Source organism: Centroberyx affinis, unplaced genomic scaffold, assembly GCF_046629955.1.
Source record: "Centroberyx affinis isolate AG114_WGS23_722 - 3 ecotype Tasmania unplaced genomic scaffold, CSIRO-AGI_Caff_v1 ptg003251l_1, whole genome shotgun sequence".
Lineage (NCBI taxonomy): Eukaryota > Metazoa > Chordata > Actinopteri > Beryciformes > Berycidae > Centroberyx > Centroberyx affinis.
The window spans coordinates 51,275-77,316 of NW_027281277.1; the positions used below are offsets into that span (position 1 = coordinate 51,275).

The 26,042-nt window shown below is 41.5% G+C and overlaps 2 protein-coding genes across 2 annotated transcripts; both read left to right on the forward strand.

Moving 5' to 3' along the window:
- Window positions 1-935: 935 nt before the first annotated feature.
- Window positions 936-6,401, forward strand: LOC139660218 (trace amine-associated receptor 13c-like). Its single transcript, XM_071538302.1, has 7 exons — window positions 936-999; window positions 1,610-1,924; window positions 2,133-2,236; window positions 2,819-2,935; window positions 2,978-3,120; window positions 4,879-5,061; window positions 5,591-6,401. Exons 1-7 carry the CDS (start codon window positions 936-938, stop codon window positions 6,399-6,401), a joined length of 1,737 nt encoding a protein of 578 aa, XP_071394403.1.
- Window positions 6,402-15,608: 9,207 nt separating this feature from the next.
- On the forward strand, window positions 15,609-23,589 carry LOC139660219 (trace amine-associated receptor 13c-like). The gene is made up of 4 exons (XM_071538303.1): window positions 15,609-15,705; window positions 15,891-16,317; window positions 22,063-22,245; window positions 22,779-23,589. The coding sequence occupies exons 1-4, from the start codon at window positions 15,609-15,611 to the stop codon at window positions 23,587-23,589; spliced, it is 1,518 nt and encodes a 505-aa protein (XP_071394404.1).
- Window positions 23,590-26,042: the final 2,453 nt, after the last annotated feature.

Here is a 26,042-nt window from a genome sequence, read left to right on the forward strand (position 1 = left end):
CAGTAAACTCATTCTATTGGAAAGGGAAAAAACCCCGGATCAAATTAACCACTCTTCAAAAACCAAAACAGTATGGCGGGCTTGATGCCCCAAATTTTTACCATTACTCCCTCTCTCATCAATTGCAGTATATTCGTCATTGGACCGACAATTCAAACCCTGCCTGGCTAGACATTGAACAAACCATCTGCAAAGACTTGACCACCCGAGACATTATCTTCATAGACAAATCAATCAGAACCCATGAATGCTTCAAATATAACACAATAAATACTACTCTCTCTGCCTGGTGGAAAGCAAATGAAATTCTCAATCATCAACTCGTACCATGTAATTCCACCCCTATCTGGCATAACCCCATGTTCAAAATCAACAGAAAACCTATCATCTTTGCAACTTGGAAAAGGAGAGGAATAACCAGCCTAGGGGACCTTTTCAGTGATGGCTCTCTCATGACCCTCGACCTTCTGAAACAGACATACAACTTACCACAAAACTGTCAATTTCAATATCTACAGCTCAAAGAGACTATAAAAAAAGTTATTGACATCCACAACTTTCATAAACCGACTCCCCCTTTACTATTGAAAATAAACTCACTCAAACCCAAGAAACTACTCTCCCAAATCTATAAAATCTTCTCACATCATGACAACACCACTTCACTACCAACAGACAAATGGACTTCAGACTTTCAGGCTCATACAGAAATCAACTGGCAAATAATCTGTAATAACACATTCACTATGTCATCCAATTCTAACATACAGCTAATCCAATACAAAATATTACACAGAACACATATCACCACCCATAAAATGCACCTAATGGGCCTCACTGACACCAACACCTGTACACTCTGTCCTACCATAACAGATAACCACCCCCATGCACTCTGGAACTGCCCCCCAGTCAGACAGTTTTGGTTGGAGGTCATGAGAGAGCTGTCCAAGATCCTCAACCTCAGCATCCCACTATCCCCCACCATAGCCCTGCTTGGTGACCTCTCCTCCTTATCAGCCCCAAAACATCTGCAAACATTCATCCGCATCTCTACAACAGTGGCCAAAAAAATCATTTTGCTTAATTGGAAAGACAGAACAAAATTATCAATAAAACACTGGTACAACTTACTAACTGAACACTCAAATTTGGAGAAACTTACATTTACCATGAAAGATAATATCAACTATTACAATAACATCTGGTCCCCATTCTTGCAATTTATCCAGAGCTGATCCCTCCATTATTTTTTAATTTTTTATTTATTTATCTATTTTCTTTTCTTTCCCCTCAACAAATTCAATATCCTTCAACATGCCTGCTCAATACCCCGTATTACAATGACACCCCCTGTCCGTTGTCCTGTCTTGTCTTAAGGTTGTTTGCTTTGTAACTGCCCCTTATTGCATACAGTTCTGTAATTGTCAAACTACCATGTCCCATACTGTCCTGTACTTGTTTAATGTTTGTTTAATGTGTGCATAAATAAAAAAAAAAAAAAAAAAAAAAAAGAAGGTCTTTGATCATCCTGTTTCTGGGAAGGAGGCAGCCAAGAGACTTCTGAACCGTTGCCAGGTCTCTCGCAGTGTGGCTGACTTTGCCCTAGAGTTCTGGACGCTTGACGCTGAGAGTGGCTGGAATGATGAGGCTCTCATCTCCACTTTCCAACATGGGCTGACAGAGGCCATTAAAGATGAGTTGGCCACCCGGGAACTCATGGATGACCTCGACTCTCTCATCTCTTTGGCCATTCGGGTGTACAATCGCCTCCGTGAACAGAGGAGGGAGAAGGTCCTTCCGAGGTCCAGTGTGGCAGCCCGCATTCCCCAGGCTCCGGGTCATCGTCTCCTCTCCTTACCATCTCCAGTGGGGCCTTCCAATAGCCAGCCTGAGTCCAGTCCTGTGGAACCTATGCAACTTGGTAACACCAGATTGACCCCTGCTGAGCGAGAAAGGAGAATGAAAAGAGGCACTGGCCAGTCCGGACACTTCAGATCAACCTGTCCTGAACTTGCAGCAAAAGACAGGGCTCATCTGTAAGCGAAGGGGTATGGGTGAGCCATATTAATTCCCTTAATTCCTCTTCTCTTCGCACTCAGTTAACTGTTTGCTTGTCCTTGAACAATCAGTCTCAGTCTCTGTAGTACCCCTTGGAATTCCCCTGGAGGCCAATGCTCTGGATGGACATCTCATCAGCACGATCAGTCACATCTCTGTTCCTCTGAGTCTGCGAGTATCCGGAAATCACCTAGAGATGATCCAGCTCCATGTTATTGAGTCTCCTATGGCCCCTATAGTCCTTGGTCATCCCTGACTGGTAAAACATAATCCTCATGTGGATTGGTCAACCGGGTCCATTGTTGGTTGGAGCCAATTTTGCCATTCTCACTGCCTTAAATCTGCTCTGTTTTCCCCGTTCAATTCCTGAGAGCCCCAGGGAATTTCCTGACTTATCCAATGTTCCTGCTGCCTATGCAGATTTGAAGGAGGCTTTCAGTAAACGACGAGCAACTAGTCTTCCTCCTCATCGGCCTTATGACTGCGCCATTGACCTCCTGCCGGGCACGTCTTCTCCTCGGGGCTGACTGTATTCACTCACTGGACCAGAGACAACTGCCATGGAGAAATACATCACAGAGTCTCTAGCCGCTGGTTTCATCTGTCCCTCAACATCTCCAGCTGGAGCCGTGTTCTTCTTTGTGGATAAGAAGTATGCAACGCTTAGGCCCTGCATCGACTTCCGGGGTTAAACAAAATTACAGTGAAGAACCGCTACCCACTACCACTGATGTCATCAGCTTTCGAGCTTCTGTAGGGGACCACCATCTTTTCTAAGCTCGACTTGCGCAACGCCTACCACCTGGTGCTCATTCGAGAAGGTGATGAGTGGAAGACCGCTTTCAACACTCCTAGTGGTCACTATGAGTACCGGGTAATGCCTTTTGGTCTCACTAACGCTCCTGCTGTCTTTCAGGCTCTGATGAATGATGTGCTGAGAGACATGTTGAACCATTTTGTCTTTGTATATCTCGACAACATTCTCATCTTCTCCAGATCTCCTCAAGAAAACATCCACCATGTCTGCCAGGTGCTTCAACGACTGCTGGAGAATCAGTTGTATGTCAAAGCAGAGTAGTGCGAATTCGAAATGGTACCTTTTGCGTCGTTATAGGGATTTGACAAAGAGTCAACATAGTATGACTTGGGAATGAGAACGAGTTGTGCATTCAGTTCATTTTTTATGCCAAGTTTTTATTTTTTGATGCCTATGTTTAATTATTCAATACATTTTTCGGCGCAGCCTAGGGCATCACACAGCAAATTCAGGTCAGACAGTCAGTCAGTCAGGTAATGCTTAGTGAGATGTCGCTTCGTGAGATGGCCTCTAGAGGGCGTCTTTGACTAAGTGATGGGTAGGTCATGTTACTACCTGTGGTATGTGATGTTGGTGGAATAGACAATTTAACCGATAAATGTGTTGTGCTAGCCGAGCATTGCAATATTTTTTGACTAGCCCCAAGTCTCTTGACAGAGGAAACAAATCTAGGCTATATGTGCTGGAAAGCACCTGTATGCTGTTCCGGGAGTAAATTTGACCACGTAATGCACGTTCTGGTTCTGAAAAAATAAATACAGAGTAGTATCGGTGGTTGTACCTGTGTTAGCAGCTTAAACTACTGGCCCGGTTCATTTTATGACCAAAGTTTTCCAGCTGGGCGGTGTTTGGACCTTCGGGCAAATCACAGTGCTTAAAAAACGGAACACTCCACACAACCGGGATATCTTGCCACATTAAACAAACGCACAATCAAATGAAAAGCACAGACAGTTTAATCTGAGCCGCAGAGCTGACAGGTTGTGTTGTGAAAATGTCAAGAATGAAGAAAGTAGACATTTTTTCCTATTTTCAACCCAATGTGAGTGATAAAACAATGTGTTCAAGTGAATTTAACTTGTTTTATATGAAGTAGTACCGTTATGAGCGAAGCTAGGCTACTGTATTTCTGCCTCTCTGCCATGTTGACATTACAGAACAGTCCAATGGACAGAAATCTATCCGTCAATAATTCTGTCCCTTTTCCGACGGATCAGTGTGGCTGCAGCTAGTGGAATTCAACACACATGCCGTGGGCCTGTACAGGATCTGTACTTGTTTTCAATGCCAAGATATTTTCAATTCCAATAAATATTATTTGCAACATTTTTCAATGCAAATGTTTTTTTTTGTCAGTTCACGTTATGTTTTCAATGAAAATGTCCTGTTTTTCAATGACATTTTTTTTCAATTCCAAATACAATGCCAACTTCTTTTTTTTCAATGCCAAATACTAAAGTCACTATTCTGGCACCATACGATTCCCGGCAGAGACACTTCCACAAAATTCAACATCGTGGGGCTGTTAGACTCTTAGTCTTGTTTTCATATTGTATAATGTATTAAGTGATTATGTACTTGTGGTTCGTATCTATACCTTTATTTAGGTGACATTATCATTTTATTTAACCTATTTGCCTGATATACAAACAGCTACATAACAGCTACAGCTAGCTGTACATTTGACAGAATACAACCATGTTGTGGTTTAAGCAGACTGTCTGCGACTTGACTAAGACCTGTGAGACTTGGCTGAGATTTGTTCCTCAAACATTTTTGACTTGAGTCATACTTGTCCCTCAAAAACCTGGAATGGGGGAGTGGAAGTTGAAATGGGAAGGAGAGGAAAAGTTGATGAGTAGGAGGGCCGAGGAAAGAGGACAAGGAGAAGGGAGGGCAACAGATGTAAATGAAGACGAGAACGAGATAAATACACCGTCCTCTGGAGAAGTTAGTCAGAGGGCTGCCAGACCTCAAAAGCTCTCCTTTTTGCTCTCTAGCTCACATCCTCTGATGATGATGGAGACACTGGAACTAGCTGAGCTCTGCTTCCCTCTTAACACCTCCTGCAGGCCGATGCCTCTGACCTCCAAGGCCGCGCTCATCAACACGCTGGTGTCCACCATCGCTCTGCTCACTGTGACTCTCAACTTGCTGGTCATCATCTCCATCTCCCACTTCAGGTACCAGTTCATTTATTCAAATATATTAAATAAGAGTGTCAGTTTTTTTTTTATTCTGCTTTCTTTGGCCTCTGTTTTAAAAGACCAACTTTAGCTCTCAGTCCGCCCTCCATTCTAGCTCTTTGAATGTGTTTTTAAATAGACTGGTAAGAGCTTCTCATGGGTTTCTCTTGTAAGCCTCATTCTCAGTGAGGTTTTCCTGTATAAAGTGTCACATATTGTAATAATCATCATAATCGTCCACTTCACATCCCCACTAACCTTTCTCTTCTTGTGTCATTGCACATCTTAATTAGTTAAAAATAGTGTTGAGCTGAAACATAGTGTGGAGCTATATTTGTGATACAGTTTATTGTTAATATTTCCATTCTATAGAGTTATAATTTCACTGTCCATTTTCTGTATTCTCACAATATTTGCTGTGATCTAAACTCATTTACAGTGTGACATGGATTTCTCATCAGGAGCTGAATACGCAGCACAAGAACAAATTATCAATAATCACCGTAATCATAATCTCCCACTTCAGGCAGCTCCACACCCCCACCAATGTCCTCCTCCTCTCTCTGGCTGTGTCGGACTTGCTTGTGGGCCTCCTGGTGATGCCAGTGGCCATCACCACCCTGCATTCCTGCTGGTATCTGGGTAACCTCATATGTGCTCTTTTTCAGTTTGTGGGCTTAATCCTCATCTCTGCCTCTGTTGGGAACATGGTACTCATATCAGTCGACCGCTACGCTGCTATTTGTTACCCTCTGCGTTATTCGTCCATGATAACGAACAGCAGAGTTACAATCTGTGTGAGCTTGTGTTGGATGTGTTCTGTTTTCTTCAACTGTATAATTCTGAAAGATAACTTGTCACAGCCAGATGTGTTTCACTCCTGCTACAAAGAATGTGTGGTTTTAATGACCTACGTTTCAGCTGCTGTTGACCTCATTTTAACCTTTATCGGCCCTGTTACTGTAATCGTATTTCTCTATATGAGAGTATTTGTGGTGGCTGTGTCACAGGCACGCGTCATGCGGTCTCAAATTGCTGCTGTCAAACGTAGTACTGTGACTGGATTTGTTAAGAAATCGGAGATAAGGGCAGCTAGAGCTCTTGGTATTGTCCTGCTTGTGTTTTTACTGTGTCTCCTTCCGTTTTACGGTCCCTCTATCACAGCACAGGACACCTCAACCTCTGCATCATCTGTTGCAACCTGGCTGTTCTATTTCAACTCCTGTGTGAATCCTCTGATCTATGCCCTTTTCTACCCCTGGTTTAGAAAAGCTATTAAACTCATTATCAACCTTCAGATACTGCAGCCTGGCTCCTGTGAAGCCAGGCTGATGTAGAGCAATGAGCTATATGAAATGCGACTTGTCTGTGCAGGACTGTACAGGACTGTATATCAATGCAATATTATTTTCAAAATTCTATTTTGAGAAGTTGCTCGTGTGTTCAAACTCTACAGGTACATGTGATTTACAGATGGACGTAGCAGGCAGAGCTTCATTCACTTATGAGTTTCCTCAAATATTCATAAGCAGGCTTAAAATCAAATACAAGCACTTTTTTATGAGTGAGGCCCTGAGACTTTTTCAAATTGAGATGCTGTGTGCCCCATGCAGAACACTCATCGTGTGACAGTTGCATGTCACACCTTCAATTGTAAAGGCACATTGATCATTAAATCCGTCTATAGGACACACAGGATTGTCTTGTGCAATGTGGAACGCTGCTGTTATACATGTAGTGACAGCTTTTGCAGTCTAACAGTGAAAGAATAAACAGAGAACAGCATTGTGTCATTCAGATCTGTGATTTATTTAGTAAAGATGTTGCTTTACTGTTTATTATTGGTGGTGGAATATAATGTTGTAAAATTGGTGCTGTAATGTCGAATATGAAAGGAACAGTAAAAGTACATGTAAACTAGGATGCTGTCGGGGCCCGACAGCAAGGGTATAGCCCTGAAATTCCCCAATCCTCGAAAGCCCCATTAAGTCAAATGTAATAAAAAGCCATTCAATTAATTCCCCGATAATAAAGGGTATGTACCTTAACTATTTTTTTAACACTCAATAATACATTTAACTACTAATTAAATATAGCCGCTAGCGGTGATGGCTGGGTTCATGCCAATACAGCAGCCAGAGCTGAAACGTGGAAGTTTGCATTAAGGTTACTGTCAGTTGGGGGCGCCCCGGTGGCTTACCGCGCACACCATATAAGGCTCAGTCCTTCCCCTTCCTCCCCTCTCTCTCTCCCTTACCTTCCTGTCTCTCTCTCACACTGTTCCTGTCAAATAAAGCATACAATGCCTGAAAATAAATCTAAAAAAAAAAAAAAAAAAAAAAAGATTACTGTCAGTTTTGTCATATTAGGCTGTTGAGCCATCAGGCCCAAGCTGTCCAGTTCTGATACTGAACAATGTAATAGAAAGTTAAAGGTGTCAATATCCAACCTCGTATTGGCTTTACTGCGTCTAGCTGTACACTCAAAATGCTGCTGTTGATCTGTATGGAAATTGGTGTGCATGTTCCACATAAAGGTTGGAACATGATTACCAAGTTTCATAGCAATTGGTGAAATTCTGTTTGAGTTATAAGCCAAAATGTCATAGGCCACGCCCACCCTCACTAATGATGACCAAACTTCAAATTTTTGCTAGGACATGGTCCTAGAGCATGTGTACCGAATTTCGTGCAATTTCACCGATTGGATTAGGAAATAGTTTTCTGCCTTTGTGGCGCCCCATATTGGTCAATATTTGAATGGCTTTGCACACATGTTCATTATATGTGCAAATGTTGCAATGTGCAAATGTTGCACATATACACGTCCAAGTTTCATGATGATTAGACCATGTATCACAAAGTTATAACAATTTAGCTTATAGGCCATGCCTCCTTCACAACTTTAAGTGTTAATGTCTGCAAAACTACAGTAGATATCAATAATCTATGAACAAAATTGAAAGAGCGTAGGACCATAGATGCTACTGACCGATTTTGGTGGTAATCGGTCAAACGGTGTAGGAGGAGATGTTAAAAATTTGTTTTTCAAATAATTCAAAATATCTCAAAAATGTTCCAGGCGGACCTTGAGGGTCCTTATAGCAAATGTGTAGAGTACGGTTAGGTGGACATGTGTACCGAGTTTCATGTAAATCGGACAATGCAGCCTTTAAACTTTTTATTTTTGACCTTTAATTATAGCGCCACCATCAGGCCGATTATAATCTAAATACATCAAAATCAATACAGTTCTTCCTCTAGTCCATAACAAATTTGAAAAGATTCTTATAAAACCTGTTCAAGTTATCGCGTTCACACGAAGGATCTGCGGCAGACAGACGCGGCGGCGGGTGGGGTGAATCCATAATATCCCCGAAACTCATTTCGGGGATATAATAACACTAAGTGATGAAGACAGATAACATTTTATGCAAATGTGTATGTCGAGGTAACAGCATCAGAATTGCTTCTGAATTCATTACAAAACTAGGACAGCAAGGGTGTATCCCCAAAATTCCCCAATCCTCGAGGCCTCATTACGTCAAATGTAAGAAAAAAAGCCATTCAGTAATCACATAAGAAGACTCCAGGGTTAATCTTCCCAATTATATTGGTTGTAGGTCCCAACTATTTTTTATTTTGCCAAATAATAAAATTTTTCCTTCTGGGCTAATCTAAAGTTAATCATATTATTATTACTCCTAAACAGTCCAAAATGAATGGATATAATCCTCTAGGGATTGTCTCCCCAATAATAAAGGGTATGTACCTTAACTACTTTTTAACACTCAATAATACATTTAAGTAATTAAATATAGCCGCTGGCTGGGTTCATGCCAGTACATCAGCCTGAGCTGAAACATGGAAGTTTGCATTAAGATTACTGTCAGTTTTGTCATATTAGGCTGTTGAGCCATCAGGCCCCAAGCTATCAAGTTCTGATACTGAACAAGTTAATAAGTTAAAAGGTGTCAATATCCAACTTCGTACTGGCTTTACTGTGTTTAGCTGTACACTCAAAATGCTGCTGTTGGGCAAAATCTGGTCGGATCTGTATGGAAATTGGTGTGCTTGTTCCACATAAAGGTTGGAACATGATTACCAAGTTTCTTGGCGAAATTGGTGGAATTCTGTGTGAGTTATAAGCCAAAATGTCATAGGCCACGCCCTTTCACTAATGATGACCAAATTTAAGATTTTGACTAGGACATGATATGTGAACATGTTGTCCAAGTTTCATGATGATGACTGAACCATCTATCACAAACTTAAAACAATTTAGCTTATAGGCCACGCCTCCTTTAAGAGTTAATATCTTCAAAACTACAGTAGATATCAACAATCTATGAACAAAACTTAAAGAGCGTAGGACCATGGATGCTACTGACCGATTTTGGTGGTAATAGCAGTTGCCTACACAAACAGTGTAGGAGGAGATGTTAAAAATGTGTTTTTCAAATAATTCAAAATATCTCAAACATTTTCCAGGCGAACCTTGAGGGTCCTTGTGGCAGATTTGTAGAGTACGGTTAGGTTGACATGTGTACAAAGTTTCATGTAAATCAGACAAACGGTGTGGGAGATACAGCCCTTTAAACGTTTTATTTTTGACCTTTAATTATAGCGCCACCATCAGGCTGATGGGGGGTCATATTTCTTGTGGATCTAACTGAAGCCATACTAGACCATGGTGCAAAGTTTCATGGCTCTAGCATGTACGATCTCACGGGAAATTGAACCCAAAGAGAAAAACAATAATAATTAAAAAAAAGTAACAGTACAAAAATGAATTGATTAATTTATTAATAATAATCACAGAAAGTGCAAACTTCATACAAATCTCCATAATAGCCTGAACAATTCTCTTGACAAATTACAATACAATACAATGCACCGTTGGTGATATATGGGTCCAAATAGCATGGAGATTCATTTAATCAGTTAATTAATAATAGTTATTATAATCATAAACACATCAAAATCAATAGAGTTCTTCCTCTAGGGGTCATCAATGTCCATACCAAATGTGAAAAGATTTTTATAAAAACTGTTCAAGTTATCGCGTTCACACGAAGGATCTGTGGCGGACGACACGGCGGACGCGGCGGTGGGTGGGGTGAATCCATAATTTAATGATAGAGAGCGAGTATAATTTTTTCGGGTTGGTAATTTTGATGTTTTACTCGAAAAGAATACAATTGAAAGTGAAGGAATACGTGGTCCTCTAAGGGTTGAGCAAAATCACACACACACACATGCACGCACACATACACACACACACACACACACACACACACACACACAGTCAAGCTATTAGTCTTCAAAAAGTTAAATTTCTCAACACTGATGTTTATAGGGGGGTATTTTAATGTTTCACAGACTTTTTATTCCCGAATTTCGGGGGTTGATAAAAAAAAAAGATCTCACAGTATGAGAAAAGACATAGTGCATCAGATAGAATACACTGTATGGTTTAATAAAATATTGCTTGATAAATTACCATTGTATTTGCTTCCACGATATCTAATTTCAGTCATTTGGACTTCCGTAACTTTGTGGCGTCACAAAGGTTCGCTCAGTATTGTTTTTGTAAGAAATAATAACCTAACAAAGTGTTTTTTTCAAAGCGGTTGAGCGGTTGCCATTGTTTATTTACCGGAGAGCTTTCCCTACCTGTAGCTGCCGAGCTGTGGTGTCTCATGTTTCACTCTTGAAACATTTCTTTTTTGAATGCGCTTTTACACACACACTAATCTCATATTTCCAATAGCCGACCTAACAGTGTTATATAGTTTAAAATAATAGGAAATAACCAGTATTCATAACATTTTCTAAATGTCAAATATTTATACATATATAATGAGCTCTGTCCATTAAATCTGTTTGGGAAAGTGCTTTTCGCACGTCTTGTCTCTCTCCTCTCCTCTTATTCCTCTGACCCACAGTCAACATAGGAAGGGTTCCTTGGAAGGGTTTGTCTGGAAAAACTTGTTTCGTTCGATTCGTTTAGTCCGAGTAGTGTGTACCAGAACCGGACTGGACAACTGGTTGTTACGTGACGTAAGACGCAACACTCGTTACGTTAGGTAACATTATGACCGTTATTTTGAAAGAGACGGAGGTAAGTGTCGTGAGACATTGTCAAATTTTCCATCCATTCTGTTTCCTCAACATTGTGGTCGTTCCTACCTGTTCTGCAGTCTTGGGTCCAAATGTTGCGGTTAAAAGTATCAAGTCTATGTGGTGGAAAAAGAGAATATGGCGCCGCTGTCAGTGGCGGTTTATTAAGATCTTATGGATAAATTCACGCCTCTGTTTACTGGTGTTACTGGTAAAGTAACAGTTTACTGGTAAGTAAACTGAAAACACAGGCAATGGTAGCCACCATATTGGTCATAAGTAAACGTTACTATGGTTACAGACATTCGTTACAACCATCGCAAGATCGAAGGAGTGGAATGACTCCTGTTACCCGTACATATACAGTCTGGTAATTTCTTTATTACTCAGCTCTGCTCCAGTGTGTACCATAGGCCTACATATGCAAATTCACTCTCATTCATAAATTCGGTTGTCGCTACGGAATTCTGGCAGTATGTACGTAGCCTATGCCTCCAAGGAATAGCCTGTCTGTACATAAACTGAAAGATTAATTACTATGGCTTTAGATAAAAACATTAACAGTTCACATTATTGCTTACAGTCCTGAAGAACACCCATACTAACACTAGTAATTGGTGACCAACTAACATTTGTTACTGACCCCCACCGGGCCAGATTCAAGGTCCTTATACATTGTACTTGGCGAATAAAAGTTTCTGATTCTGATTCTGATGTATCTGCGTGAGGGGAGCTCGCCGACAAGTTACCGCTGTGTGCTAGACAGCTATCAAACATTAGCAGTTGGCTAGCTGTCTCCTTGAAGCCCCTCTCCACTGGTCAAGTGAGAGCAGCCCGGTCTGTCATAGCCTCCAGGTTGTTAACAGTCACTTAGCTACAATGCATCTATTGACCGGCTAGCAAAGAGCGGAGCTTGTCGGATAGGTGTCACCCTATGGTCACTGAAGATATGTTTGCAAATTGCTTCCCATATGAACGAAATATGAGAGCAACTCAAAGGACAATTGTGGTACTTGTTGCGGTTGGTGTCTCTCTCTCTCTCTCTCTCTCTCTCTCTCTCTCTCTCTCTTCCTCCCTCAACTGATGGCCCTCATGAGCTACACGTGCTGTCAGAGGAGGGGATGGACTTAAGACCAGTCAGACCGGGTGCTGCGGGCAGAGAAAAACGGCGAAGCGATGAGCAGACCAGGAGCGAAACCGGTGCAGCCAGACGGAGAATGAGAGGGACGACTGCAGCAATCCCCCAAGTTGCAGCTGGAGTGGAGGCCAAGCTGCGGATATGGAAAACGTTGGTCGCCATCGCAGCCGGATCGCCAGGACCAGGGTTGGAGCAGATAAAAGTTCAATGCTCGTTAAACTCCTAACAAAGGCACGGGTGATATCTGCTCCCTTATTGCCTTTTAGTGCCATACCAGCACGTTCCTTTGATTGCTTACACTGTGCTTTGTTTGGTTTCTCCCATCTAGCCTACCTGCATCTACACGGACCTTCGGCCAGGACTGGTCTCCATTACAGCAGTTCCTGGAACTTAAGGACAGAGTGGCCGGGAGTAACATACATGAGCAAGTGACATTTTTAAGTATTTTCCTCTTCTTTTTTTGTCTCGGTCGGCTGGACTCCGACCGAGGCCGATGACATTTCTTTCCCCTTTCCCCTTTCTTGTTGTTTGTGTTATTGTTTGTTGGAATAGGAATCCGTGGGTGGGGTTGCCAGTGCGGGAAGTTAGACTGGGACTATTACTGATCGAAAGAGAGTTAGACCCTCATGAGACTCTTATCCTGTACCAGGCTTGTTTGGGTGTGCTGGGGAATTGTATGTAGAATAGGGGGGGGTTATTTTGCATGTTATATGCCCTTGTGGGGATGCGGTGTTACTGCCATTCTATATGAAATGTAGAGTGAAATGTAAAGCTTTATATCTGTCTGACCAGGAGGGGATTATGAGAAGTCTGACCCACTGTTAGTTTGCCTGATATCAGACAGAATTGTCAACTCGTTACACTCCATTTCCATCTTCAGTCTGACATTGCCTCCACTCTAACCGATTTCCGTGGGGGAGGGGGATTCGATTTTCCCTAACCAATCACTAGAGACCAACGTATCACTGATGTGAAAAAAACATCTCCCCTTTGAATAAATGCCTTCAAAGCAGACTGCTGTTCGGATTTCAAAGTAATTGATACTTTTAATCGATTTAGAACAGCCTCGATAGCAGCGTCTACCTTGTCTACAGCGGTCGCCATTGTTGTTATTACTCCTCCTTGGTTCCGGCGCACAGCTGGACAACGCTTGACAACAGCTTGACAACAGCTTGACAATGGTGTTAGTCCCGCCCGTGGCGCTGATTGGCTAATTGTTAATCCCCCCCGGCGCTCATTGGACCGGTCGATTTTTCAACCGAGAGAACCCGCTGTTTCATGTCACGATGCCAGACCAGAAGCAGTCAACTCGGTGGAGTGGGCGGATTCAAAGGTCTGGACCCAGGCAAACTGTTAGTAGTATCAGCCTCTGTCTGTCATATATGCCCCCCAGGAACTTTTCCGATAGTATTTTATTTCTGTGTTAAATAAAGGCTGTTTTTTTGTGGAAAACTGGTGTTGTGCTATGTGTTCAGGGACCTGTTTGAAGCGAGGTGTCACTGTGTGGAAAGAAAGTTGCTCTTTTTGGCATTTCTTGCTTTTGTGACATAGTCACCGCCGGTCAGGCTTGTTTCTTGGTCATCTTCCTCAAACACGAACTCTAGTATTCTTTTTCTCGTCAGTTTCCGGTAGCCAGAGTTCTTGCCAAAATATGCAGATTAGATGTAAATCACGCCCCTCCCGTCCCCTCAACCCCAAAAGAGTGACAAGGAAACTGTCATTGGAAAAAAAAACTTTGAACCATAAAAAAAAACTGAACCAAAAAAAAAGATTGTGAGTTCAAAAATGAGCAAGTGTGTAGCATTACAACCCGTTCTCATTCCCAACTCGTCCTATGTTGACTCAAATCACTTGGCATCGCTATAACGACGCAAAAGGTACCCTTTCACGTCTGTATAGGATGCACCGTGTGTTCCATAGACTCCATGGTAAAACCTCTCACGGCAGTATTGGACGCCTACAACCTTCTCTCTTAGACCACAGAACACAGTCTAGCCTACATTTTCTGCCCAATTAAGGGATTCCGGTTGCTGCATTTCTTTGTTAGAGATCTTTGGTGCTAATATTGATTTTTTTTATTGTCTCAAAGGGTCTCAGAAACTACACCTGAAAGAGGCTGGAGCCGGACAGAGGTGAAAATTAAACTGCTTCCCATTAAGATGTCTCAAATCTGACAAAAGATTTGTTTTATTCCACCCTCAAATACCCCAGTAACAATGTCAATTCCATGTTTACGTCAACTATGGGAGAAACAACAACAAAACTACAAAACCCACACAGCAGGGCTTTTATTGTGTAGTGCTCATAGGAAGTGCCAATCAGTACAAACTGTAGTTTTTCCGGGTGCAAGGTTACGGTTGTGAAAAGGCAAACTGCTCAGTATTACAAAGATGCAATACAATCTGAACCAATAGGTTGATGTTATAAGAGGATATAATTCCGTAATAAAAAATTACAAAAATATGCTTTTGTTGGTGCTATTTTGCCGCGATTTCATCAGCTATGTTTCACGGGCAGAAAGAGATATGTTCAATGACGAAACGGATTATGCAACGTTTAGAAACAGAACTCCCGGCTGCGTTCTTCTATTTAAATTGTGCTTATTGTAAAGTAGAGGTAACAATACAGTCGTTGCGAAGTGCTATCTTTTATGGAGTTTATTGAGATGCCACTGAAATAACTTGTTATATAGGTTATGAGCCAAATTTATTTATTTATCTAGCAGGTGACATCAAATGCTAAAATGCAAGCAATGTTTTTATTTATATTTTCCATTTGACCTTGAAATTGATCTACAACCATACTAACCAATTAAAAAAAGCACCAAAGATCTCTAACAAAGAAAAACAAAAAGTAGGCTAGTGTCACGGCCGTGGAAGTGTGTCCGTCTCATTCTGTGTCTTTGTGTCTGTCTGTGTCATCTCCCTAGTCTCTCTCGCTCTGCTTTCAGCTCCTGGGTTTCCCTGTTTGCCCATCAGGTCGCTGGTGGGTTCTCCAGCCAGGGTCATCTCAGCTGCATCTTGTCTCCTCATCACCCAGCTGTGTCTTATATTGTCATTAGTGCTAGGCTATTAAGTTCCCTTGCCTGTTGTGTCAGTGCTTCAGTGTTGGATATGCTTTGACCTATGTCAGTTTGTTACTACACTAGCTTCCAGGCATTTGTACTATGCCTGAAGATCTCCAGTAAACCTCACTTGAGTTGTTCTGCCACTCCTGCCTCCTGTGTGTTTTCTGCGCTTGAGTCCTCTCTTCCTGCCCGTCGTCACAGTACACTGAAGCCAGCCATGGACCCAGCAGAAGCAGATCATCTACGTACAGCCATCTCCCATCAAGGAGAGGCCATCGGACGCCATGAGCACATGCTACGAGATGTTATGGAAGGTATCCAGAACCTAACTGCCGCAATCCAGTCAGCGTCTGGTTCTACCACCAGTTCATCTGGATCTCCGTCTCCTGCCTCGGCAGTCCCACCTCCTTCCAACTTGTCCGTTGCCAGAGAACACCACTTACCTCCACCTGAACGTTATCACGGTGATCCAGGCTCCTGTCGCGTCTTCCTCACCCAGTGTTCCCTGGTCTTCGAGCTCCAGCCATCAACCTTCCCGGCTCATCGTTCCCGCATTGCATACCTGATAACCCTCTCTCAGGGAAGGCTAAAGACTGGGCAACAGCGGTCTGGGAACAACAGTCTGAGGTATGCTCCAGTTACTCTCTGTTCACACAAGAGATGAAGAAGGTCTTTGATCACCCTGTTTCTGGGAAGGAGGCAGCCAAGAGACTTCTGAACCTTTGCCAGGTCTCTCGCAGTGTGGCTGACTTTGCCCTAGAGTTCTGGACGCTTGACGCTGAGAGTGGCTGGAATGATGAGGCTCTCATCTCCACTTTCCAACATGGGCTGACAGAGGCCATTAAAGATGAGTTGGCCATCCGGGAACTCATGGATGACCTCGACTCTCTCATCTCTTTGGCCATTCGGGTGTACAATCGCCAATCGTGAACAGAGGAGGGAGAAGGGATCCTTCCTTCCGAGGTCCAGTGTGGCAGCCCGCATTCCCCAGGCTCCGGGTCATCGTCTCCTCTCCTTACCATCTCCAGTCCTGTGGAACCTATGCAACTTGGTAACACCAGATTGACACCTGCTGAGCGAGAAAGGAGAATGAAATAGAGGCGCTGGCCAGTCCGGACACTTCAGATCAACCTGTCCTGAACTTGCAGCAAAAGACGGGGCTCATCTGTAAGCGAAAGGGTATGGGTGAGCCATATCAATTCCCTTAATTCCTCTTCTCTTCGCACTCAGTTAACTGTTTGCTTGTCCTGGAACAATCAGTCTCAGTCTCTGTGCTACCCCTTGTAATTCCCCTGGAGGCCAATGCTCTGGATGGACGTCTCATCAGCATGATCAGTCACATCTCTGTTCCTCTGCAAGTATCCGGAAATCACCTAGAGATGATCCAGCTCCATGTTATTGAGTCTCCTATGGCCCCTATAGTCCTTGGTCATCCCTGGCTGGTAAAACATAATCCTCATGTGGATTGGTCAACCGGGTCCATTGTGTTCTGTTACTGCCTCTAATTTAATTACAATCCCCCTCCAACAGCCTTCTATTGCTACTTCCGATCCCACTCCAAACACTCCATTTAACCCACTTACCTTTAAGAACAGAAACGGCCTAGGGATAATTAATTTAAATATTAGAAGTTTACTTCAGAAGTTAGATCATGTAAATATATTAGTTCTGCAGACTGATCCTGATATCTTGGTACTGAGTGAAACTTGGCTCAAAAAGAGTGTCAATGACCTGGATGTAGCTCTAAAGGACTACAATGTATATAGAATAGACAGAATTGGAAGGGGAGGTGGGGTGGTTATATATGTTAAATCAGGTTTCTCTGTAACAATTCTAAATGCTGTGACCATACCAAAATGTTTTGAATTTCTTGCTCTAAAGGTTCAGTTAGGGCCTAATACAGTAATTGTGGTAGGGGTCTATAGACCCCCACCTGCTGATACAAACTCCATTGACAAAATAGCAGATCTACTCTCTCAGTATTCCGGTGTTGAATTCATTGTTGTGGGTGATTTTAATCTGAACTGGCTGAATAATACATCTGATTATCTCAAGGAGGTTAGTAGTAACCTCAACCTATCCCAGCTAATTACAGAACCCACTAGGCCAAATTTGAAAGATTACTCTAGGTCTACCCTAATTGATCTCATCTTTTCCAATAGGATTGATAAAATTATTGCCTGTGGTGTCTTTGAGCTAGGAATTAGTGACCATTGCCCTATAGCATGTATCAGAAATACTCGGCTAAAGAAAACAAAATCTCACACGGTTACAAAGAGAAATCTAAGACATTTTAGTGACCAAGCCTTTTTAACTGATGTTTTCCATAGCGACATACATTATACATCTGAAATCCCAGATGTTGAAATGGCACTGGATTTTTTCACAAAAACCCTTCTTTCAGTCATTAACAAACATGCACCATTCAAAAAGCTTAGAATAAAAGACAGATTAACCCCTTGGTTTTCACCCGAATTATCAGCTTTATTTAAGGAAAGGAACAGAGCCTGGTCACTTGCCAGACAATCTGGGGATCCATCCCATTGGTCATCATTTAGACAGCTTAGAAATAAATGCACATCATCTGTGAGAAATGCCAAATCTAATTATTACTTAGACTTAATTACTAGCTCCTATTCAAACCCTGCAAAATTTTGGAGAGCAGTAAACTCAAACAGAAATAAAACCACTATTTCCCTACCTGCACATATTAAATGTGGTGACTGTTTGATTTCGGAACAGGAAGAGGTTTGCCAAGCTCTCAATAGGCATTTTGCTGATGCTGGGCATTTATTTGAAAAGGATTACACAGGGCCCCCTCTCATTAATATTAATAACGATTGTGTATGTACCATGAACCATGTCTCTCAGTTTAACTTTCAGCCGTTCTCTCCTAGTGATGTATTTGAAGCATTACAAGCCATTGACACCAGGAGTTCAACAGGAGAGGATAAATTGGATCCTTTTTTTCTAAGAGTGTCCGCTCCACTTATTACAGAGCAATTAACACATATATTTAATCTTTCTATCACAACAGGAATATTTCCTAGTGTTTGGAAATCAGCCCATGTAACTCCATTACATAAAGGAGGTGATAGAAATGATCTAGATAATTACAGACCAATCTCCAAATTATCTTGTCTAGCAAAAATCCTGGAATCTTTGGTAAATAACCAACTCAAGGCATTTCTTTCAAATCACTCTGTATTAAGTACGCACCAATCTGGATTTAGAGCTAACCACAGCACTATTTCAGCTATTACATTAGTTACAAATAATATAGTTTCCGCTCTAGACAACAAGAAACATTGTGCTGCCCTTTTTATAGATCTGTCAAAAGCATTTGATACAGTTGATCATCCTTTGCTCTTACAAAGGTTATGCAGTATTGGCTTTGATGGAAAGGCTTGTGATTGGTTTTGGAGTTATTTGTTTGAGAGACTTCAGTGTGTAAAGTCGGGAAGTGTCCAGTCTGAGTTCTTGCCAGTAACAAAAGGTGTTCCGCAAGGTTCAATTTTGGGTCCTGTCCTCTTCACCATTTACATAAATGACATTGTCTCCTCATTGAGTGGCTGTCAAGTCCATCTTTATGCTGATGACACCATTGTATATTGTATTGCTGATTCTGTACAACTAGCCATTGAGAACCTGCAACTTTCCTTTAATGCTCTACAAGATGCTCTTATCAATCTTAAACTGGTACTTAATGCAAATAAAACAAAATTCATGCTGTTTACTAGAGCCAGAAATATTGATCACAATTGTATGCATATATCCACTGCGAATGGATCTAACATTGAGGAGAGTTACTGAATATAAATATCTTGGCATCTGGCTTGATGAGAAATTTACTTTTAAGTACCATATAGACAATCTTGTTAGCAAACTGCGTCAAAAAATTGGCTTCTTTTACAGAAACAGAACCAGCTTCCCTATGATTAGCAGAAAGAGGATTGTTGAGGCAGTTTTCCTATCAGTGTTGGATTATGGGGATGTAATTTACAGAAATGCTGCTCTTTCCACTCTTAAACCCCTAGACACGGTTTATCATTCTGCCCTCAGATTTATTACTGGTGATAGCTATGGTTCTCACCATTGTATTCTGTATAATAAGGTGGGTTGGTCTTCTCTGGCAGAGAGGCGTAATAAACATTGGTATTTGTTTATATATAAAGCCCTCGTTGGAAAACTACCACCCTACATTTCAATGATGCTGGACTGGAACCTTGGACCCTATCAAACTCGCTCAAATGACTTGCTTATGCTTAAGGTCCCCCAAGCACGGTCTAAATTTGGACAATCAGCCTTTTATTTTAGTGCTCCACATTCTTGGAATAATCTTCAACACACACTAAAAATCAATACTCTACTAATCTATGGACAATTTAAAACCATGATCACAAACCTCCCTGCCTCAATGTGTAACTGTTTTAACTGATTTTCTTTATTCTCATCTATGTCTTGTCCTATTTATTTAAAACTTTGAACTTGTTTGTAACTCGACATCATTGTAAATGAGGGCAACCTCAATGGTTATTCGAGTTTAAATAAAGGTTTGAAATGAAATGAAATGAAAGTTCCCTTGCCTATTTTGTCAGTGCTTCAGTGTAGGATATGCTTTGACCTATATCAGTTTGTTATTACACTAGTTTCCAGGCATTTGTTCAGTTGAACGCTTTTCTTGAGTTTTTTGTACTTTGTACTATGACTGAAGATCTCCAGTTAACTTTACTTCCATGGTCTAGGAGAGAAAGTTGTAGGCGTCCAATACTGCCACTAGAGGTTTTACCATGGAGTCTATTGAACACCCGGTGTGTTCTATTTAGACACGAAATGGTACCTTTTGCGTCGTTATAGCGACGCCAAGGGATTTGACAAAGAGTCAACATAGGAAGACTTGGGAATGAGAACGGGTTGTGCATTCAGTTCATTTTTTATGCCAAGTTTTCATTTTTTGATACCAATGTTTTATTATTCAATACATTTTTCCCACGGCGCAGCCTAGGGCATCACACGGCAAATTCAGGTCAGACAGTCAGTCAGTCAGTCAGATAATGCTTAGTGAGATGTCGCTTCGTGAGATGGCCTCTAGAGGGCGTCTTTGACTAAGAGATGGCCTCTCGCCTATGGGCTAAATGCCACATTCAGTCTCATACACTGATAATGTCATATTGGATCTCACACAGGGCCACATTTTTCGCCGTCAATTTACAGACATCTACAACTTCTTCTGTCCTGCAAACCTTAACGGTAGGTCATGTTATTACCTGTGGTATGTGATGTTGGTGGAATAGACAATTTAACCGATAAACGTGTTGTGCTAGCCGAGCATTGCTCCCGTCATCAGCAATGTTTTTTGACTAGCCCCAAGTCTCTTTGCAGGAAACAAATCTAGGCTATATGTGCTGGAAAGCACCTGTACGCCGTTCTGGGAGTAAATTTGACCACGTAATGCATGTTCTGGTTCTGAAAAAATAAATACAGAGTAGTATCGGTGGTTGTACCTGTGTTAGCAGCTTAAACTACTGGCCAGGTTCATTTTATGACCAAAGTTTTCCAGCTGGGCGGTGTTTGGACCTTCGGGCAAATCACAGTGCTTAAAAACAGAACACTCCACACAACCGGGATGTCGCGCCACATTAAACAAATGCACAATCAAATGACAAGCACAGACAGTTTAATCTGAGCCGCAGAGCTGACAGGTTGTGTTGTGAAAATGTCGAGAATGAAGAAAGTAGACATTTTTTCCTATTTTCAACCCAATGTGAGTGATAAAACAATGTGTTCAAATGATTTTAACTTGTTTTATATGAAGTAGCACCGTTATGAGCGAAGCTAGGCTACTGTATTTCTGCCTCTCTGCCATGTTGACATTCCAGAACAGTCCAATGGACAGAAATCTATCCGTCAATAATTCTGTCCCTTTTCCGACGGATCAGTGTGGCTGCAGCTAGTGGAATTCAACACACGCGCCGTGGGCCTGTACAGGATCTGTACTTGTTTTCAATGCCAAGATAGTTGTTTTTTTCAATTCCAATAAAAATTATTTGCAACATTTTTCAATGAAAATGTCCTGTTTTGCAATGACATTTTTTTTTCAATTCCAAATACAATGCCAACTTCTTTTTTTTCAATGCCAAATACTAAAGTCACTATTCTGGCGCCATACGATTCCCGGCAGAGACACTTCCACAAAATTCAACATCGCGGGGCTGTTAGACTCTTAGTCTTGTTTTCATATTGTATAATGTATTAAGTGATTATGTACTTGTGGTTCCTATCTATACCTTTATTTAGGTTACATTATCATTTTATTTAACCTATTTGCCTGATATACAAACAGCTACATAAGAACTACAGCTAGCTGTACATTTGACAGAATGTGGTTTAAGCTGCGACTTGACTAAGACCTGTGAGACTTGGCTGAGATTTGTTCCTCAAACATTTTTGACTTGAGTCATACTTGTCCCTCAAAAACGTGGAATGGGGAAGTGGAAGTTGAAATGGGAAGGAGAGGAAAAGTTGATGAGTAGGAGGGCCGAGGAAAGAGGACAAGGAGAAGGGAGGGCAACAGATGTAAATGAAGACGAGAACGAGATAAATACACCGTCCTCTGGAGAAGTTAGTCAGAGGGCTGCCAGACCTCAACAGCTCTCCTTTTTGCTCTCTAGCTCACATCCTCTGATGGTGATGGAGACACTGGAACTAGCTGAGCTCTGCTTCCCTCTCAACACCTCCTGCAGGCTGATGCCTCTGACCTCCAAGGCCGCGCTCATCAACACGCTGGTGTCCACCATCGCTCTGCTCACTGTGACTCTCAACTTGCTGGTCATCATCTCCATCTCCCACTTCAGGTACCAGTTCATTTATTCAAATATATTAAATAAGAGTGTCAGTTTTTTTTTTTTTTCTGCTTTCTTTGGCCTCTGTTTTAAAAGACCAACTTTAGCTCTTAGTCCGCCCTCCATTCCAGCTCTTTGAATGTGTTTTTAAATAGACTGGTAAGAGCTTCTCATGGGTTTCTCTTGTAAACCTCATTCTCAGTGAGGTTTTCCTGTATAAAGTGTCACATATTGTAATAATCATCATAATCTTCCACTTCACATCCCCACTAACCTTTCCCTTCTTGTGTCATTGCACATCTTAATTTGTTAAAAAAATAGTGTTGAGCTGAAACATAGTGTGGAGCTATATTTGTGATACAGTTTATTGTTAATATTTCCATTTCTATAGAGTTATAATTTCACTGTGCATTTTCTGTATCCTCACAATATTTGCTGTGATCTAAACTCATTTACAGTTTGACATGGATTTCTCATCAGGAGCTGAATACGCAGCACAAGAACAAATTATCAATAATCACCGTAATCATAATCTCCCACTCCAGGCAGCTCCACACCCCCACCAATGTCCTCCTCCTCTCTCTGGCTGTGTCGGACTTGCTTGTGGGCCTCCTGGTGATGCCAGTAGTAATCTCCTCCCTGCATTCCTGCTGGTATCTGGGTAACCTCATATGTGCTCTTCATCAGTTTGTGAGCTTCATCCTCACCTCTGCCTCTGTTGGGAACATGGTACTCATATCAGTCGACCGCTACACGGCTATTTGTTACCCTCTGCGTTATTCGTCCATGATAACGAACAGCAGAGTTAAAATCTGTGTGAGCTTGTGTTGGATGTGTTCTATTTTCTTCAACTGTCTAATTCTGAAAGATCACTTGTCACAGCCAGATGTGTTTCACTCCTGCTACAAAGAATGTGTGGTTTTCATGACCTACGTTTCAGCTGCTGTTGACCTCATTTTAACCTTTATCTGCCCTGTTACTGTAATCGTATTTCTCTATATGAGAGTATTTGTGGTGGCTGTGTCGCAGGCACGCATCATGCGGTCTCAAATTGCTGCTGTCAAACGTAGTACTGTGACTGGAATTGTTAAGAAATCGGAGATAAGGGCAGCTAGGACTCTTGGTATTGTCCTGCTTGTGTTTTTACTGTGTCTCCTTCCGTATTACTGTCCCTCTATCACAGGACAGGACACCTCAACCACTGCATCATCTGCTGCAATCTGGCTGTTCTATTTCAACTCCTGTGTGAATCCTCTGATCTATGCCCTTTTCTACCCCTGGTTTAGATATGCTATTAAACTCATTATCAACCTTCAGATACTGCAGCCGAGCTCCTGTGAGGCCAGGCTGATGTAGAGCAATGCGCTATATGAAATGCGACTTGTCTGTGCAGGACTGTATATCAATGCAATATAATTTTCAAAATTCTAGTTTGAGAAGTTGCTCATGTGTGTACAAGCACTTTTTTATGAATTGAGATGCTGTGTGCCCCATGCAGAACACTCATCATGTGACAGTTGTATGTCACAGCTTCAATGGTAATAGCACATTGATCATTAAATCCTTCTTTAAGACACACAGGATTGTCTTGTGTAATGTGGAACGCTGCTGTTATACATGTAGTGACAGCTTTTGCAGTCTAACAGTGAAAGAATAAACAGAGAACAGCATTGTGTCATTCAGATTTGATTGATTTAGTGTGATTAATCGGTGTGAATGCACTTGAAGTGAAACCCCTGCTGTATTCTCAATGATCAGAGTAAAGATGTTGCTTTATAGATTATTATTGATGCTGTAATATAATGCTGTAAAATTGGTGCTGTATTGTCACGCATATGAAAGGAACAGTAAAAGTACATGCAAATAAAGTAATGAAGACAGATAAAATTGTATGCAAATGTGTATGCCGAGGTAACAGCATCAGAACTGCTCCTGAATTCATTACAAAATGAGAGCGAGTATATTTTTTTCGGGTTGGTAATTTTGATGTTTTACTCAAAAAGAATACAATTGAAATTGAAGGAATACGTGGTCCTCTAAGGGTTGAGCAAAATCACACACACACACACACACACACACACACACACACAGTCGAGCTATTAGTCTTCAAAAAGGTACATTTCTCACCACTGGTGTTTATATGGGGGGGTATTTTAATGTTTCACAGACTTTTTATTCCTTAATTTCTGGGCTTGATAAAAAAAAGATCTCTGTTAAATTTTTCACAATATGAGAAAAGACATAGTACATCAGATAGAAAATACACTGTATGGTTTAATAAAATATTGCTTGATAAATTACCATGGTATTTGCTTCCACTATATCTACTTTTAGTTTACTCTGTGCACATGATTTGATACAACAATCAGCTGGAGAATCTAAGATGCTCAGAAAATCTTATTTTTGCCCCTCTCAAAAACAGAACCACTTTCGATAAATACAATTTCAGCAATACTTTCTTAGAGAGCTATAACGCCACATGCTGCTATTTCACCAACCACAATTATGAGAATGAATATAAGCTATTGCTAAAAGTAACTCAAAGATTCGTAAGCATTCCAATCTATAGGTACTCCTCAGGTTTCATCTTAATTTATTTTGCATCATGTAAGAGATACCCCAAACATAAGAATTTTGTCTTTCAAGTCCACTGAAAAAATTATAGCATTGTAGTAGCTATATAATTTTTTTGACAAGGACACTTTTTTTTCCTAAAGTTTTTGAACCAGCAACAACTCTCTGTTACGGACCCCTATTGAGTGAAGAAGATGAGATTATTGTCACTGGTTGCTCTCCTCAGTCCATTGTCTATTTAGGTGGATGGGGGGGGGGGCATTTCAGGGGCAGCTGGTGGTTGTGCACACTGGCTTGGAGACGTTGCTTTGGTTTATGGGGTTTTTGGCGGCGAGTTGGACACAGTAGCTGGTGTAGGTCTTGAGCTCACACACTGTGTAAAACTCTTCGTCCACGGTTTTCACCATACTGTGCCGCACGGACTGTTCCTCTTTAATGATGATTGTGTACTGATACTCTTACGGTCAATCCCTGTGGAGCGCTTATCTCTGAAAGAGAGAGAGAGAGGGCGAGAGAGAGAGATTGGGGAGAAATTAGCTTCTCATAGTCTAATCAACAGCTGAAAAGCCAGTGTATTATTTTCCTCTAAAGACAATAAAGATAAAAAAGAAGAAGATAAAAATAATGGATAAGATCTGGGTCTTGAATCAGCAAATTTAGGGCACCATTTAGAGCCTCTGTTCACTTCAATTAGACTATGAGAACTGCACAGGTTTTTTCCTCGGCTGCACCTGTTCCTCGCCGTGAACTTGACTGTGCTGAAGTGGGTGGAGAGGCTAGTAGGGTGTGTGTCATCTGCTTAGACCAGGCCGACAGTGTATGGTACAAAGTGCAGTCTGTGCTATTTCCTTGGCTTTAGTTGGTGGAGGCGCACCCACATAGTATTGGATCCTATGGTGGATAGCTGAATAGTTTAAAGGCACATTGTGTCCCTTCAATAATCATGCTGTAGTAGCAGTGGCAAAAAAAAATAAAATAAAAAAATAAAAAAATTCCCAGCTTTTCATTACAAAAAAAAGTTCAAAATAAGATAAATAAGCTAATAAGAAGCGGCAAATCTGAAACCAGCTTCAGCCTTGCCGGGAACGAGACGCTCCCGCATGGCGTGTTCACACCTGTCAAAATGATCCGAACTTAGCAAGAAGGTCCTACAGTCCAGACCAAATGAAAGCCACCTTAGTAATTAAGGTGTAATAAAGGAATACATACAGTACATGCTGACAGTTTGCTGTGTC

Coding starts and splice junctions, on each gene's coding strand:
- LOC139660218 (XM_071538302.1), top strand. CDS start 936: ATGAGAGAGCTGTCCAAGATCCTCAACCTCAGCATCCCACTATCCCCC. Junction 1,925..2,132: donor TGTGGAACCTATGCAACTTG/GTAACACCAGAT, acceptor TTGAACAATCAG/TCTCAGTCTCTGTAGTACCC. Junction 2,936..2,977: donor GTGGTCACTATGAGTACCGG/GTAATGCCTTTT, acceptor GCTGTCTTTCAG/GCTCTGATGAATGATGTGCT.
- LOC139660219 (XM_071538303.1), top strand. CDS start 15,609: ATGGACCCAGCAGAAGCAGATCATCTACGTACAGCCATCTCCCATCAA. Junction 16,318..22,062: donor CGGGTGTACAATCGCCAATC/GTGAACAGAGGA, acceptor TTTGCTCTCTAG/CTCACATCCTCTGATGGTGA. Junction 22,246..22,778: donor ATCTCCATCTCCCACTTCAG/GTACCAGTTCAT, acceptor CTCCCACTCCAG/GCAGCTCCACACCCCCACCA.